General features: G+C 44.5%; 1 protein-coding gene across 2 annotated transcripts in view; it reads right to left on the bottom strand.

Moving 5' to 3' along the window:
• Positions 1–18,928, bottom strand: part of DPYSL3 (dihydropyrimidinase like 3) — a 139,121-nt gene that overhangs the window by 21,883 nt on the left and 98,310 nt on the right. For both annotated transcript variants that reach the window (XM_075601022.1, XM_075601023.1), the window contains exons 2-4: positions 8,498–8,586; positions 1,372–1,556; positions 594–758 (exon numbers count right to left, since the gene is read on the bottom strand). In XM_075601022.1, coding sequence (XP_075457137.1) covers positions 594–758; positions 1,372–1,556; positions 8,498–8,586 — 439 coding nt within the window. The remainder of the gene's footprint in view (positions 1–593; positions 759–1,371; positions 1,557–8,497; positions 8,587–18,928) is intronic.

Here is an 18,928-nt window from a genome sequence, read left to right as displayed (position 1 = left end):
TCTCAGTCTGGTACTGCTCGGAAAGACTGTCAGAGTATTATTATAGGCTTTGGCATACATTGTCCTTAGGGTGACAGTACCCATGAGTTGGAAATAAGTGTCAAAATATCACAGTGGTGGAATGTCTAGACTCCAAATCCTGAACAAATATACTTAAAGAAGAGGTGCATGGGAAACGCTAAATTAAATTGCAGTTTAAGTGTAACCCAGATACCTGCACCCAAACAAACTTAAAAGCACGGAAACTGCATTTTGCTATGAAATATACTGTACATTTTTGCCACGGCAACTACAAATATAAGGTTTTCTAAGAACCTCTAATCAACCCAAGGGAAAACAGCACTTCTTCTGGCAGGGAAAACTATGCTTATCCTTTTCTTCTGTTTTTCAATGAGGCCCAGTACTTTTCAGGATAAAAATTACAGCACTCTTGAAATGTTCCAAGGGAATGCTATTTTATTAGAGCAATAACTCCCAAATGTTCTACAGGCAGCGCTATAAATGTAATTATTGCATTACAAATCAATGTAACAACAAGTTACACATTAATGCATTTACAAAGACTTAGTGTATGAGAAAATACAAGGTAGTACCTTTCTGCTTGATGAGTGTCTCCACTTCCTGTCTCACACTGTCATTCCAAAGGGTGATATCCACATGCAACGCGTAGTCACAACATGTTTTACCATCAGCCCATTCTCGCCACTTGTCAAAGGCCTCGCATAAACTGGCCCCAGGTTCCGGGATTACGTGGTCAACTGGACAAAAACAAATCAGGTAATTATTGTGCCTTTTGCCTTAGACACACACAATCACATAGTCACCTGCTCTGTATAAAGTACCTTGAATTTAAGACTCAGAAAAAGTCATGCTGCCGGATATACTGTGCAGGTGTCTTATCATCACTCTTCCTACCTACTGTAGCAACATACTGACTGATGCCTACAAGGCACAGCCTATTGTTTTGCTACCTCTTGACTCAAGGATGAAGTATTGAAGTTTGCATAACATTTTATAGATATTTGTAACCAATTCAGACAAATAAGAAAATAAATGGTTAAAATATATATACAATCTGTCGCAATTAAATATATGAAGAAACAGAGAGCAAATATAGCCCTTACAGACAAACAAAGACAGTTACATAAAGATCAAAGTGGAGGGGAGTAATAAAACCTGATCCTTTCTTCTGTGTCCTGAAGGCTGCCATGCAAACTAATAATACTGTATGTTTCCAGCTTTACGCCCTAGACATGGCTATATACATATATTTGAAATATTATTATAAAGCACATTGTGATTCCCATGGAGAAAAAGGGTTAAAGAAAATAAATGATTATTGTCACCAGAAATTCATACAAAGACACTTACGTATCATAGTGGTTCCACCAGCAATGGCAGCTTTAGTCCCATGAAAGAAATCATCCACTGTTGTCATCCCTCTGTAGGGCATCTGTAAGTGGGTGTGCACATCAATGCCCCCCGGGATCACCATTTTCCCATTCGCTTCAATGGTTTTTACACCACCAGGAACGATTAAGTTGTCTCCAATCTGCCTAAGATATTAACAGAAATATTGGTTCGTATGATAGATGATCACTTTATAATAATAGCAAATAACCAGTTATATCTACTGGGCTAGCTGCTCCAACATCTCGTACGTCAACAGACCAAATATCAGGCTTATGAGTAATACATCTGAGATATTTGTCCAGTATTCCCTGGCTGCAGATACCAGCACCCCCAACGGAGGTACGTATCTCTGGAAGCAGGGGTCCCAGGAGACCCCCTGCTTCAATCCTATACAAAAAAAGAAAAAGATGTAGTGCAAGGTGTTTTGCTGCTTTAATAACCCATTCTAATTGTATTTGAAAAATATGGTTCGGTTCCTAATAACTATATTATAATGTAAAAAAAACTTGATTTTTAAAAGAAGGATAAAACTGTAGGAGGTAAAACTGAACATGCTGTACAAAAGGTAAAAAAAAAAAGTATGTAGTAATGAGAAGTTAGTAGTGCAACAGCCTTAATGTTCTCGCGATGACAATGAGTGGGGCAAATGCATAGATTAAGTCTTCTTTTCTACACCTCAGCCCTGGGCTGATCCGGTGTTAATTCATTCTGAATTTTGTCAGGATTCTTTGCAAGTCTATCTTTTTCCAGTCCTATGAAGTAAAAAGCTTCTTGAAAAATATATTTTATATTAACTAAAAAAAAAGAAATAAGCTTGAACAACCCATGGGATTTTGGCGCCTGGGTTGTGATTTTCTGTTCCAATCAACTCCGACCTTCAAAAATCAAAAGCTGTGCAGCTGTGCAGCTATTAAGCTGTCCTTAGCTATCAAAATTCAGTGATCCTACTCGCATCAATACAGTAGATCTTATTACACATTCAGGCTTATGGCGGAAAGAGATTTCAAATACGTACAGTACCTAACCTTTTAACGAATACTGAGTTCCTAAAAAAATGAATTGTTAGATTCTCAGGCAGGTTTTATATATATATATATATCTACTATATATTTCTGAAAGTGTCCTATGTGTCCGGGTCTGTATGTGTCTCCCTGTGCCCCTCCCCGTGTCCCTAGCGGCAATGTCATTGGACCATGGGCCAGGCCAATGAGATTGCTCCCTTGGGCCGCCCGCCCCCGCACACCTCTCATTGGCCTGAGGCGGAGTGAAGGGCACACACACACACACACACACACACACACACACACACACACACACACACACACACACACACACACACCACTATACACACACATCACTATACACACACACACACACACACACACACACACACACACACACACACACATCACTAAACACACACAACCCCCCCCCCCCACACACGGTGTTACATACATTAGCGGGGCTCACAGTGTTAGCAGCACATCTCCCGCTCTCTTTCCCCCCGGTCCCGGAGGCTCCGCCTCTCCCTCCGCCTCTCCCTGTTTCCCGCGCTTTCCCCCCTCCCCCCCTCCACGTGGGAGCTGCCGGACGGGTGAGGGAGCTGCCGGACGGGTGAGGGAGCTGCCGGACGGGTGAGGGAGCTGCCGGACGGGTGAGTGAGCGGCCTTCACCCCCCTTCACCTTCCCTCACTCACTTCCCATCCACCCCCCCACCGGCGCCGCTACAGTCAGCGGGGGAGTGGAGTGAGCGAGCGCGCGCCAGGGACACAGCGGGGGAGCGGCCACAACACGCTGCCTCCCGCCTCAGATCCACGTGGGAGCTGCCGGACGGGTGAGGGAGCTGCCGGATGGGTGAGGGAACGGCCGGACGGGTGAGTGAGCGGCCTTCACCTCACCCACCCCTCACTCCACTTCCCCTCCCTTCCACCTCCCCTCCCTCCACCCCCCCTCCACTTAACCTCCCCTTCACCTCCCCTCCACCCCCCCCCCCCTTAACCTCCCCTCCACCCCCCCTCCACCCCCCCCTTCACCTCCCCTCCACCCCCCCCCTTAACCTCCCCTCCACCCCCCCCTTCACCTCCCCTTCACCTCCCCTCCACCCCCCCTTCACCTCCCCTCCACCTCCCCTCCACCCCCTCCTTCACCTCCCCTCCACCCCCTCCTTCACCTCCCCTCCACCCCCCCCTTCACCTCCCCTCCACCCCCCCCTCCACCCCCCCTTCACCTCCCCTCCACCCCCCCCCCCCTTCACCTCCCCTCCACCCCCCCCTTCACCCCCCCCTTCACCTCCCCTCCACCCCCCCCTTCACCTCCCCTTCACCCCCCCCTTCACCTCCCCTCCACACCTCCCCTTCACCCCCCCCCCTTCACCTCCCCTCCACCCCTCCCCTTCACCTCCCCTCCACCCCCCCCTTCACCCTCCCCTTCACCTCCCCTCCTCCACCCCCCTTCACCTCCCCTCCTCCACCCCCCTTCACCTCCCCTCCACCCCCCCCTTCACCTCCCCTCCACCCCCCCCTTCACCTCCCCTCCTCCACCCCCCTTCACCCCCCCTTCACCCCCCCTCCACCCCCGCTTCACCTCCCCTCCACCCCCGCCCCTACCTTCACTTCCCCTCCACCCCCACTTTCACCCCCCCCTCCACCCCCACATTCACCGCCCCCTTCACCCCCACCTTCACTCCCCCCTTACAACCTCCCACCTCCCCACCACCTCCCCCCCCCTTCCCACCTTCCCACCACCTTACCACCACCCCCCCCCTTCCCACCACCTCCCCCCCTTCCCACCACCTCCCCCCCTTCCCACCTTCCCACCACCTCCCCCCCTTCACCTCCCCCCCTTCCCACCACCTCCCCCCCCTTCACCTCCCCTCCACCCCCCCTTCATCTACCCTCCACCCCCCCTTCATCTACCCTCACCTCCCCCCTCCCCCCAGCCCCCCACCTCCACCCTTCCCACCTACCCCCTCCACCTCCCCTCTGCCCCGCCTTCACCTCCCCTTCACCTCCCCTCCGCCCCCCTTCACCTCCCCTCCGCCCCCCTTCACCTCCCCTCCGCCCCCCCTTCACCTCCCCTCCGCCCCCCCTTCACCTCCCCTCCACCCCCCCTTCACCTTCCCTCCGCCCCCCCTTCACCTCCCCTCCGCCCCCCCTTCACCTCCCCTCCGCCCCCCCTTCACCTCCCCTCCGCCCCCCCTTCACCTCCCCTCCGCCCCCCTTTCACCTCCCCTCACCACCCATCCTCCTCACCTCCCCTCCGCCCCCCCTCACCACCCCCCACCACCCCTCCAACCTCACCTCCCCTCCTTCAATGCCTTTCGTCCGCCCTCCTGCCTCTGCCTTTCGCCCACCCGCACTTCTGCCTTTCACCCGCCCACCGCTCACACCCCTGCGCCACACAGCCGCCGCACGCACTCAACAGACACCCGCCACTCGACACACACCCGCCGCCTCTCACCCACCCCACACACTCGACACACACCTGCCGCATCCTGCCCCTACGCAACAATATCACTGACCAGCTGTCACCCGCACTCGCCACACACCCGCCGCCTCACACCCTAGCAGGACCCTGACCCACAGCCAGCACTCACTACCCACGCGCCACCCGTACTGAACACCCACCTGCCGCCTCACACACGCTCACACCCTAGCAGGACACACGCCTCACATTTTCACATCACTTATGTTACCAAAATATACATTGTACTGTGGTGTGTTTACAATAAACCATTTTTATACAACATCGTATTACATTTTCTTCCATCTTTCTTTTTAACATTATTATCCAACCTTTCCAACAAATACTCACCTATTGTTCCACCATTTATAAATAATACTACCTATTACGCATTTACATCCCGGGCAACGCCGGGTCTCTCAGCTAGTATATACATATACACACACTGTACGAGTATGCATAGTTCTAAGAGAAACATGTTTACTTGACTAGTATTCGTGCGGATGAATCCAAAACTGCCATTGGATACAATCCAATGAGATTTTTAAGAATCCAATCAGCGGATTCCACAATCCGTTGGAAAATTTTTAGTGATTAAAAAAATCCGGAAAGACAAAACTCCCTTTTTGAGACTGATCACGGAAATCCGTGAAACAAAGGAACTGCATGATCTGAGGGGAATCCAAATCCGAAATTTTTGTCCATCACTAGTTATCTCCACTTTTGCTCCCAATATGTTGTAGGGCAGCAGAAGTACGGGTCTGCCTTTTTATGTTGCAAATCTGTATTAGTGTTCTGAGGTGAGATTCTGTAGTGGTGATGAGAGTAATTCTGTATGGTTGGGAACCATCTGTTTTGATGCCGAATGGTATGCTGGTACAGTACTTGGTGGTTGTGTATGGGTGCCATGGATGTTTATATTGTGTTGGGGGTGTAGGTATGTAGGAAGTTTCATCTGTATCATTCTTACAACACAAAAAAAGATTTTGAACATAATAGAAAATGTGTGAGGATTTATGGATACCAAGATGAACGAATCCCCGGCTTCACCGGGTGCACCAAGATGGTCGCCAAAACAGGAAGTTAGCCTCTATTTGTATTAGCATTTGGTTGCATCTGACCTTTCCCTTTATAACTTTATAAGACCTTAATTTCTGCTAGGTCCTTGCCTGTGCAAAGTACTCTGTGCAGTTGCTACTGGAACCTGCCTTCTATCCTGCATGCGGTCTTGCCTGTTCTGATCCAGTAGAACAGACAGAAACGACCCCAGAGATAGGGTCAAAAGAACCCCATAGTATTGCACTCTATGCCAAACATCACTCCTTCTAGGCACTAATAGCCCTTAAGTGGTTGTCCTACTATATTGGACACTGTAGCTCCAAGGAAAGGCTAAAAATACAAAACAGTACATTTTTATTACATCAAAATAGTATAATACTAAATAGTTAAAAACCATAAAAATCCCCGTAACGGAGTCCTCAGGATTCAGAAAAACATGGATAGATTATCTATTTAGAACTGTCTCTTAATCCTAAATCCTCAAAAAGCTGCAGATGTATAAGTAAATATGTATGGAATGTCCTATAAATCCCATGTATACCTAAAACAGTGACTATAGTAGTTAAGTCAAAGACTGGGCTAGGGAGATGTATCCAGAATGTAGCAAGGGGAAATTGAATAACATGTGTCGCTAGTAGCAATAATACACAGTTACTGATGTAGTTAAACACAGAGTCTCTCTGTCCACAAGCATATACTGATCTTAGTGCTTGTATAGTAAGCTAAACATTTCTGATGTAACACTGACTGATGACTGGAGTAAGAGATGTGAGGTAGAGGACACAGACATAAGACACAAGACACAAGATGCAGAGACACCAAGTGAGAAGCGCCATTTGGAGGCGTACCACGTGATCGCTAAAAAGACACTTGCGGACGGAGAACCGCACTGGACGGCAGCAGAGGAGAAAGTGGAGCACCCAGTGGGTTGCAGTACCCCAAGGACGTGTGCAGCAACCACTCGACTAAGCCAGAGGCGACGAGGAACAGAGGAACTGCTTCTACCTGCAGTATCCCACAGATACTCAGTTCAGGTAACTGCTGTCTGCACCTGGTGAGTGGAGTCATAATATCTCTCCGCTGAAAGACCGAACACAATTGTGGAAAACTTTAAATGTGTGTGAAGAGCCAGAAATGCTCCAGGTGAAGGGATAATACCCGTATATAATTTACCTGTGTATGCACATCAATCCACTTTTTCCACTCTGTGAGAGCTGCAAACAGTGTGTAAGATATCTCCTCAAGTGATCTGTATTTCCATTGCCATACTACCTCTTCCCTCTTACCCAGCCACATATATTACAAGCACGGAAAAGATTGACTATTCTTATCATCACCTACACCAACCTATTTTAATCTGAGCCTTTTTTACAGCGTGCCCAAAAAGAAGAAACTTAGTATTACTACTTTTTTCTCAGTAACAAAATCGACTGTCATATACCATCAGCTGGACTTCATTGGTCTCATCGATATAACATGTTTATGTGATTTCTCCTTGGAGTCAGCTATTAGTGACCATCCGTGTTGGGCTCTGTTTTGCACCACCCTCTGGGGGGTTCACAGAAAGGATCAAATAGTCCTTTTTGTTCCCCCAGGGAGGACGTACAAACCTACCATAGAGGTCACTAACATTGCAAACAATCTTAATGGTTATATATATGCATGCAAGTAAATATATGTACATAAGGGATACTTTGCAAAGTGGAAAGTGCCTGCTTTTTTAGAAGCATATACCTGGTTAAATGTTTTATTTTTAGTGTAAATGCTGAATATTGTGTCGGTGTAATTTGCACCCAGCTGGGACAATTTGTTTTTTAAGTATCAAGTTTTTGATTTATTTTTATTAAAATTAACTATATTTGTACAACACACATCTAGACTGAGGTCTTATTTGGAATTCCTTGACCTCTGAGACATAGGGTTCTCTATTCAATTGATTCCGTGCGCTGAAGTATATTCTCTTTTCATCTATACTTTATACACATATGGGAATTGAAGACTCCCTTTTAATATACATCAGCAGCAGGCATCATTCCTTTTATATAGTGAAAACAAAAACCATTCCTACCATTGTTGCAAGCTCATTTAGCGCCATCTTTTTTCCTTTCTACAGTAGGAAGGTGGTTTGGCAAGTACGTATGCAACGGGTGAGTACATTCCAGCTACTAAAATGCTTAATTGAAAAGATGAATTTTAGAGACCGCTTTGAAGATGGAGAGAAGAAGGTGCTTGGCGGATATTGAGGGGAAGGGCAATCCATGGGTGTGGGGCAGTGAGAACGAGTGCAAACAGGAAAGGGTTTTAGATACAAAAGGAGTACACAGAAAACATCCTCAGGCAGAATGCAAGAGGTGAGCAGAGGTATAATGAGAAATGATGTCCTGAGATATAAGGAGAGAAGAGTGTATAGCCCTGAAAGAGAAAATGAGTATAGAGGCAAATGGCATGAGAAAGACAGGGCAATAGTTAGAGACAGGTAGGGTCAAGGGTGGTATTTTTGCGAATAGGTGTTAACTATTGCATGCAAGAGTAGATTAGAGTAACATATTTAATTCAAACTTACTTGATGAGACCATCTTCCATGTAAATGTCAGCATAAAAAGACTGGTCATCGTTCACTATCCGACCGCCTTTAATCAAAAGACGATCACTCTGCAGAGACAAACAGAGTTGTGGTCATTATAAAGGGACACACAGACGTAGTAATTTTATTTTGAAGTTAAATACAGTATTGTAAGGAAATGTGTTGCCCGCTCAATGCAATCACTACAACAACTGATCACTATAATAAACGTTTATAATAAAGCTTTGATGAGTCAGCAATTGCATATATTTTGTCATCTGTATTCCAGGGTTATACCATCTGCATTGATCTATGAGAAGTCAGATTCTTATTTTAAATGCGTAAATGTTAATATTGTAAGTGTTGTTTGGAATAAGTTTGTTCTTCGGATATCTTTTGTTCCATATGGTTTGCCAATTGAACATAACTTTATGTGCCCGTTTACTACCGTTGATGTTGCCTTTAAAGCCTAGGAAAAGCTTCCTGGTAACAACACCTTTTTTTTTCACCAATAATAAATCGGTTGTTGATTCCGTACTTAATTAACAGACACTTAACTGCACACGTTACTCAATGCATTAGGCTATAACTTTAGAGAATCCCTGTAAATGTTAAAACGTGAGACTGCTAATATGCTCATGTGCACAGTCACACTCACAATCATAACGTCTGCAGTCTAAACCGTGCACAATGTTTGACAGACTGCAATAGGCATGGAAAAACGGTGTGAAGACTTAAGTGTCTTATGATTATTACAAAAACCTGCAATGTATTCACAGATGTTGTTATACTTTTGATTCCATACAGGAAAATGTAAATGTTCTTCGGTTCAAGATCAAAATTAAAATGAAACTAGTTAAAAAAATAATACATAATAAATAAATGAACTATCATTGTTAGTTTATTTAACAGTCCAGGTGCTGCTTCTTCAAGAAGTTCCTCCCAGACCCTTTTAGTGTTAGGCATCGAGAACATAGATGCATACACAACCACACACCTCCTATGGTGTATATAGTTTTATTAAACAAAAGTAAAGTTCAAATTAAATGTACTCCCAAGCAGAACAATATTTCCTCAGTGTTTTGACCCTTTTTTTAATATCACCTCTTTAATAATGGCTCCTAACGTTAATATTATTTGGGATGTATAAAAACACATCTGGTACAATCTTTGTATTCCTTGGTGTATTTGTAGAACTAGTTTTGTGCTCCGGAACAAATTGGAAATTGTGGACACCAGAAAGAAAAAGCTTCTTTTCCATAGTCAGGATTCATCTGCCTTCTGACTCAGAGCCCAGGGAAAACAGTGGAGAAGCTGCCAAAGCTGCACAGAATTATAAATGCAAGGGTCTCTAGTTTTAACAAGAGCTTTTTAAGCCAAAGCCTACATCCAGCAACGATAGCCAAGGGTTTCTTACTGCAGGTGAAGGAAGACAAAAGTCGCTTTGAAGAGGGAAATAATACAGTATGGTTTGTCCAGGTCAAAGGGATAGAGATAAAGGCATTTACAGTGCATATAGCCAGGGTGGGCAACCCTGTCGCCATTCGCCACCTGTGGTGAATTGGCAGTCAAAGTGTGGCGAAGTGTGTCAAGAGCGACTCCCCCCCGCATGCGCGACACACCGCCCCCCCCCCCTGCATGCGCGGCTCTTTCTGCCAACGCTTGTTCAGCGCTGCCATTCCAACTCAGCGCTTGTTCAGCGCTGCCATTCCAACTCAGCACTTGTTCAGCACTGCCATTCATACTCAGCGCGATGCCAACCACAACATGGCCGTTGCATAGGTTCAGGACACAGAGTGAGGAGGGCGCATAATGAAATCCTGAAGCACCAGTCAGGTTCCACATTTGAGCCATCAGCCCACCTACCTGACTCCCCTTCCAATCAGCAAGCGAGCCCTGCGAGCTTCGCCTTTCGCCCTCACCCAGCACTGAAGGTAATCGGGGCTGCGGGGACAGGAAAGTGTGTGCTATTCGAAAACACCAGCCAACCGGGTGCGAGTCCGGGGCGCTGGGGAGCGCTGATCGGGTGGTGTGGGCGGGGCTTGTCATTGGCAGCAGGGATTTGGTACTCTGGGAGAGAGTGAGTGGCCTCCCGAGGCTTGGAGCCCCTGGCCAGACCGACCAATGGAGCTCAAGAATATAGTAGCCAACACTGTGCTGCTGTGTGTGTATACACATACACACACACACACACACACACACACGTTCTCAAACTGTGGCTTGCTGTGTGTCAAAATGCCCTCTGGCTGTGTGTGAGCCTGTGTATCTAGCTATGTGAGTGTATAAACGTCACTATTCCCTCAGATTTATTATAACTTTCCAGTTTTATGTTTAAAGGGTTAAACCTAGGTGATTGATGTTGTTTTTTTTACCCAAATCTCACACCAATAAGGATTAATTTAAAAACATTATGAGCTAATACTTGGGGTTGGGGTTGATTTCCTTTCCCCTTTGTCTGTTGTTACTGTGTGCACAGCAAGTACTTGCAGTCACCCACAGCCCCCTCTCCCCTTATCTTTATCATCTCTCTGATAAGGACAAGATATGCACAGGGTAAAAAAAACACTTGGTTGACAAGCACTTCCCTATTCAGAGCCCCCTAATAAATTGAACTAGTTAATTGGCAGTCAAAGTGTGGCGAATTGAGTAACTACTAGTTGTTTCCCATTGGAAGTGTAGTGGCAAGTGAGAGTCCCCTCGCACTCCTTCCCCCCCCCCCCTCCCGGCAAGAGTGAGTACGCCGGCGGCGGCACTAGTGCTGAGGGGACGAGCAGAGGAGAAATAACTAATTTTCGCATGCGCAACACAGTACCTAAATTTTAACACGTTGTGGCTATTTTCACTTCTAATTCGCCACACTTGTGGCTACATTGAAAAATAGGTTGCCCACCCCTGGCATATAGTGAAGCAGAAATGCATGAGGGGCAATTACTTGTCATATCCAATACTTTTATTTACTCACAAAAATCCTATTTGATCATACGCAGTAGAAATCACTAAATGTTACATGGCTGCAGCCGTGAAGACTAGTGATGTGAACAATGAACTAAACTCAATTAATGTTAACTTGTGTGTTCTATACGTATCCCTTTCCTTTGTACACAGTCCAAAACCCCTTCTTCAGACATGGACGGTCTTTCATTATTTTATATCTGTCTCCCAACACCTACAACATAGAACAACTGGCACTTAGAGGCCAAGAACAGGGCATCTGTGGCTTTATTTCCATCCAAGGAAGGGAGGAGGGAGAAGGCCCCAGATATACCAAGCTGTGTGCTCTTTGCTTCACTCTTAGGGTGAGTCCCCAGTCTTCACTGTGGCACGCGCGCTCGGCGGGGGGGGGGGGGGGGAGGGGGAAATGCGCGTGCACAGCGCTACACCGCGATCGGCGGTCTGAGGGGAGAGGGAAGGTTTGCGATGGGAGGGGGAGTGGCGGTGGGTTTGCGGGGGAGTGGCCATGACGTCCCGCGGCTGGTTCGCCCTCATTGGCTAAACCGCCGGCAGGGGCGTGGCCACGCCTCCGTCTCAAATGCTAATCTCAAATTCCCCTGTCTGCCCGAAAACCTGTCGCGCACCGCTGGGGAAAGGTGCGCGACAAGGTAGGGACTGGGACCGGCCTGACTGGGGGGGGGGGGGCGGGGCTTGATTGCACAGTGCATGACGAGGCGTGCGCTGTAGTAGTTACTGGGATTATGCAGCCGAACTGCAGGGCATGCACGTGCATCTGTGACATCACAATAGCGACGTCACAGAGCGACATGTGCACAAGCACATGCTACAGCGCGCGCGTCTGCAGGGTGAAGTCTGTTTTCTGATTGGACGGCCGTATCACGTGACGCGGCAGTCTCAACTCGAAAACAAATTTTGAAAACGCTTCAACTGTCTCCCGCTTTGCAGTAGCAAGCGGGGAGACAGGCCAATTTGGTATAGGCAGTGAAAACTGCCTATACCAAATAGTTTTTGCGCCGCGTGGTGTCGCTATGGGCGACACCATGGGCGTTTTCCTGTATAATCGCAGCCTTAGCATAAACATTTGCTGCTTGGACACACCCAGAACAATCCATGTAAGTGAGTGGGATACGGTATAGCATGTCTGCTGTCATATTTCTAATTTGCATCACTGCCTTCTAGATTCTCATATTATATGTTGGTCTAACATAGGGATGCGCAAACTTTTGCCTTGTGCCCCCCTGCTCGCTCGCTCCCCCCCCCCACTGCTCGCTCCCCCCCCCCCACTGCTCGCTCCCCCCCTTACCTTGTATCAGTGTCAAATGACGCCGCAGGGTCATGTCACGTCACGTGACCCCACGGCATCATTTGATGATGTGTTGCCATGGCGATTCGTCACCCGAAGCGGTCTGAGTCAAGGTAAGAGAGTTTCAGAGGTCTTGCACGGTCCCACAGCATTTAATTGAAATGCTTTGGGGAAGAGTGCGGGACCTTTGTAACTGTCACCCCCCCCCCCCCCCCATCACAAAAAAAAAAGATCTCTGGTCTAACACACATTCCAAACATAGCCCTGGTCTCTCTGTGACAGTGTGTATATAATTGGAGGCTGCACAGGATTGCTTCTGGTGTCCTAATGGTCTATGCTGTAGGATGCTACAGTAAGTTGTTCAGAAATGGATTTAAACAAAGCATGTTGTGCCTGGCTTGGAATCAAATTAATTGCCTTGTGTAGTATCCCTCACACACAAAAATGAGCACACCCACACTTGGATCTTTGCCCACCAAACAACCACACATTATTAATACAGTATCAAACAAAGGAAAACGCTATAGATCTTGGATTTTACTAAATGTATTTGATTGTCTTACCTGCATACTATGACTTGAAAATAATAAGAGCTATATATCTGTAAGAATAATAGGAATGATATATATATATATATATATATATATATATATATATATCTCACTAATGAAAAGCAGAACTAGATGTCAGTTAGCTGGAATTAAACCTAGATGTCCTTGTATGCAAAATGTTGCCAGAGCCGTAATAGTTTCCGTGGGAAATAACACATTTCAAATTGAAGTACGTGTATGCTTTACTTTCTTTTTATTGTTGGATTCAGTACAAGCCCAATGCTTACTTTGGTCTCTCCAGCTTTTGCATGTGTATTTTTACAGGAGTACATTTTACAGAAGCTATTTGCATGAGCACAACCTTCTACCTATGCAACCTTAAAGCTGCAGACCAAGCAATATCCTGCATGTGTTTTTTTAAATAAATCAGTTCTGTACTATAAGAAAATACTTGTAGCATTTTTTTTTAAACAACTCTAAATTACATTTTTAATGTATTATAATGTAACAAGCATGTCTTTGTTTCAATAGAAAACATTTACAAAGTCACATCCTCTTCTGAAACAGGCTCTGGCACACCCCTTTTTGAACCCTGCTGTCTCTCTAGCAGTGCACCAATTGTATCTAGTGACTCCCTGGTCACATGATCTTTCCCACACAACTGCATCTTTAGTCCTCTTCTGTTGTACTGACAGCCATTTCGTGAACCCCCGAGCCAAATCTTCGCCGATCGATCACAGGAGAACAGCTTGATCGGCAAATTAGCTAATTATTTATCATAGTGTGGGTTGTATTGATGCACATAAAGAGGAAAAAGATCAAATTAAAATAAAAACCATCAGCTTGGGCTGCTTTAAAGCTGCAGTTGAAGCTGCCTTTAAAAAAAAAATTCCTTTCAATATGTGCATCAATACAATCTTTACACTGACAAGTGATTAGCTAAGTTGCCGATCGATTGGCGAAGATTTGACTCGGGTGTTCATTAAATCTCTGTTAGTGCAGCAGAAGACTACCCAAGATGCAAAGTTCTGTGTGGAAGATCCTGTTACTATCTGAGTCACTAGATACACTTGCTGCACAGCTAGTGGGAGGTCAAGGGAGGTTGAAGAAGAGGATGTGACTTTGTAAATGGTTGCTATAGAAATAAAAATGCTTGTTACATTATAATACATTAAAATGTTTTTTTTAAATGCTACAAATATTTTCTCATAGTACAGAACTGATTTAAAAAAATTTTTTAAACAGACATATAGGATATTGCTTGAACTGTCTCTATTATCAGGGCTATCGAGCTACGAAAAGTGTCAACGCTACAGCATAAAGCTTCCTTCAGATGCAAGGCCGCGATTATGGTGCCGGCGACCGCGTGACATCACGTGAAACATGCATTACAGGCTGGAGGCGTGGCAGTGATGTCACATGAGTGGTTTGCCCTCATTGGCTGAATCGCTCACGTGACGCGGTCATGATGCGGCCGTCACACGAAAAAAGCTATTTGAATTGTATTTTCAAAATTCGCACGGTCGTGCGCACTATGGGTGGCCCGATTGCAGAACACCCATTTGTATTTGTGGCGCGCTATAATCGCACCTGCCCTATAATCGCGGCCTAATGCTAGAAAGGCTGCTATATTGTAAGAGGTAGGTTAGTGACAAATATTGTACAATTTATTATTGAGGAAAGCTGTTGAAGTAAATATTACATTTGCACAACACTCCCAAGCAGAGTTCTTACAAGGAACCAGTTACATTTTTTAGATTTTGTTGTTGATCCCAAGGATTATTTCCTATTTCATAAGCTCTGCCATCAACAAAGCCTTTTGAGGGTGCCCTAGGAAAAGAAATCTTTAAGGAACATCATACAGTTTTATCAGGCTCACGTTCAAACTTTAAAACCTATTAGGATCAAAGTCTTGCCCACTCTAAGGCTAAGGCCCCAGTTGTCTTTTAAAGGACATCATAGGCTGAAATTCTCAGCTGATCTCTTTAGTACAGTATAAGGATAAACCATCCCGTTATTTAACAGAAACACCAAAAAAACTAAATTGGTCATAAGGTGCCTTAAGGCTTAGTACAGTTTATTACGCATTGCCCTCAATATCTCATTTGTTTAATTCCTAAGATCTTTGGTTATGGGTGTGTTTAGAATTATGCTTTATGATGACAAATAACTGGTAGCCACCACTGCAGCAACATTCAAAAGACACTTGCATCAGTTATTATTACTCACTTGCAATTGATACGACATTTATCACATATGTACAGTATATAATATATTAGCTCAAATACTGGATTGTGCTATAGAAACTAAATACTGTACATGAAATTACAAATCAATGGTGCTTTAATCCCATCTGTGGATCTGTAATAGCAAAAATTCACCACTCATGTTGAAATCACACATTTTGAACTCAATGCTCATTTATCATGTTTTATGGACATTATTAGCTAGTTTGACTCTAATGTCATTTGTGATTAAAGGAGGCCGGACTTTGTACTGTAAGTCACTGCCCAATTACAGAGTTTGTAATTAATTTTTTGACTTAACTTCATTGACAGATATGCAAAATGATACCAAAAATTGTGAATTTACTTTCATGAACTGCCTCCACTCATACTCTTCCTGCACTTTGTTGTAGTCCCCATGGATGTCCCCTCGCCTTACTGTACATTCTTTATTGGAATTTTGTTCATTAAATAAGGAATATATCATTATTTTGGTTTGTGTTATACAAATGTGTTTTCATGTATTTTCATAAACATGCACAAGGGAAGATTTAAGTGGGTAAATATTAATTCTATTAGGTAAAAATGCAAGCGGTAAAATATGGAACAGTTTTAAATACCTCAAGGATAAGAGCAGAATACACAAAGGAGGCACCATCTTGAAAAAAATATATAAAAATTGGGTTGTGCCATCAAACTTAAAGGGGACCTGTAAATGTGTGATAGTATTTCAATAAATAAATGGTAGATACTTGGAACAGCCTCCTACTGAAAATGGCTTGGGAAAAATATGGTACTGCATTTAAAAAAGAAACAAAGACAGTGAAAATAAGACATGTCTACTAAGTGAGCCAAGTGGTAATAATCTGCTGTATACGTGTATGTGTATTAAAAAATGGCAAGATTTCCAACTGTGACTCTGTCAGTTGTGGCATTTTAGAGATGTGCAAATACTGTATGCCATCATTCAAGAACGTTTACTCAAATTTATAAAGAAATGTGCTGTACGTGCTGGCAAAAAGTGTTTGCAAATGTAACTGATTTGATTTCTGCAATGACAACATGAAGCATGGATTGAGGTGGAAACCCTACTGGATAAGGTCTTCATACATTCCAGATTTATGTACTACGGTTGCCAAACATGTTTCCCATTTTATCACCACTCATACACTGCATTGTGTGGTCCCCCCAACAGAATAGGTAGGCTCAGCATCATGGTGAATAGTCTGGTTTATGGCCGGAAAAGAAGACTTCCATAGAATTGCATAAACCGTCCGTTTCCTATTCCTAAAAGGGTTGAATAGAAAACTTAATGGCTTCTATTTCATTAATTAAAAAGATATGACCTCAAATCTATTCTGAGATTGGAAATTCCATACCCGTGCTTAAAAGAAAGTGCTTCTGAGGAAATGGATTAGCAATGCCGGAGTTCACTAGTGTATTCACACAGGACTGCAGAGGAGTACAATGCACACACTGTGTGTAGTGCCAAAGCTCATTAATATGTTGCATGGCCAACAGGCTGTATGCCAGAAAATCTTGTGATCACAGCAATGGCCGAAAAAGTAGCAAGTTGGAGACAAGTGCTCGCATAGTTGATTGTGGTGTTTTAGCAGAAAGAGTAGAACATACTGAATGTCTTCATGCAGATATCTTCCTACCTGTTACATTCCAGCTGTTCTTGGCTAACATTGTATCAAGTTGAATCATGATTGTAACTACTGTCAACCTCACAAATCCCCGTGTATTCAACCACAGTGTGCATTTTTATATACATCTCACTCCACCAAAGAGTCTTAAAAATGTTCATTCTCCAATTTACTAACTGTCCATTTTCTCTGGATTTTCATGGGAACACCTGTTTGTGATAAAACGTTCAGGTTTCAGATATTCCATGGCTGAAATTTACAATAGTGCCCTTTCCTTCCACTAGTGACTATGTATCATGTTTATAAATATTTACCTTTGTCCACTGTTATTGCAACAACCGTTGTGCTGGTAGAACATGCATTCACACTTTGTGAAAATGTGGCCTCTATCACGGACACAGTAAAAGTAATTATAGTAGCCACTTACACATTCTATCCTAGTTCCATATAGGTGTTGACACCAAGATATTACAGAATTCACAAGACATTTTTCATATCACAGAAACTATAAACCATACCGTGGCAGAAGCAGTGCCCAGCCGAATTAACATGAGAGGTAATTTAAGCGTCAGAAGCTAAGAATGATAAAGATAAACCATTTGTTAAGGGTGACTAAGAATAAAACTCTAATTACTAACTCGTGAAACAAAGACATCACTCTGCCCCACCCTACTGCACAATCTCAATGGATCATTGTGCTTGCATATATACTGTAGAGTGGTTGATAAATGTTGGGTCACATCAGTATTATCATGCAGGAATAATTTTCACTGCTATACCATCTGATGCTATGACCTTATTCTCTCAATCTGTCTCAATGTTACAAATACAATTATATTTGAATGAACCATTGTTCCTTTTAATCCTGTGGTAAAACACAGATCATGATTTTTTTTTTGTCCTGAACTTTCAAGTATTGCAAGGAACTGCAAGACCACTTTAACTGGTTACATGTAGTTGGCATTATTTTTTTAAATCAGGTTGCTTATGTACTACTACTGCTTCTTACCTAGCAGGCCACTTCTCCTACTGCATATTTATTGTTTTAGCATTTGTGCCTTTAGCAGACATTGCATGAGATGCATCCATCTGTACATGTCACTGTGCTGTTAACCCCATTGCTATAGAGCAGGGGTGGCCAACTCCAGTCCTCAAGGCTCACCAACAGGCCAGGTATTAGGGATATCCCTGCGTCAGCATAGGTGGCTCAATCAGTTGCTCAGTCAGAATAACTGAGCCACCTGTGCTGAAGCAGGGATCTCCCTTATACCTGGCATGTTGGTGACCCTTGAGGACTTGAGTTGGCCACCCTTGCTATAGAGTAATAGGGTGTCTTATTAGGCCTTGTTTATAGTGGGCGCGTGCGACAGAGCGCATGATGCCGCTCGCGCCTGTCTCTTGAGTGATTTGTGCTCACAGGGTTTGCGCGACGGGGAGGCGTGGCCGTGACGTCACGTGAGCGGTTCGCCCTCATTGGCTGATCCACGCAAGTGACCCGGCCGTCGCACGAAAAGACAAAATGATTTATCTTTTTAAAAATCTGCCGTGCAGTCGCTATTAATCGCTCGCACACACTATGGGCGGGCTCATAAAGGCGAGGTCTGTTGCTCGCGCCTCGCTCGCCCACCATAAACGCAGCCTTACAGTATATCTCTTTAGTGTCCTTACAAGTAACCAATTATATTTAATTTGAATGTAAGTTTTTAATTGAAGCTTGTGAGAAAATGAAGGTAGAAAGCAGGCACGCACTA

This window comes from Ascaphus truei, chromosome 5 (assembly GCF_040206685.1).
Source record: "Ascaphus truei isolate aAscTru1 chromosome 5, aAscTru1.hap1, whole genome shotgun sequence".
Taxonomy (NCBI): Eukaryota; Metazoa; Chordata; class Amphibia; order Anura; family Ascaphidae; genus Ascaphus; species Ascaphus truei.
The sequence above is the reverse complement of the archived record's forward strand: the minus strand, read 5'-3'. Positions and strand labels throughout refer to the sequence as shown.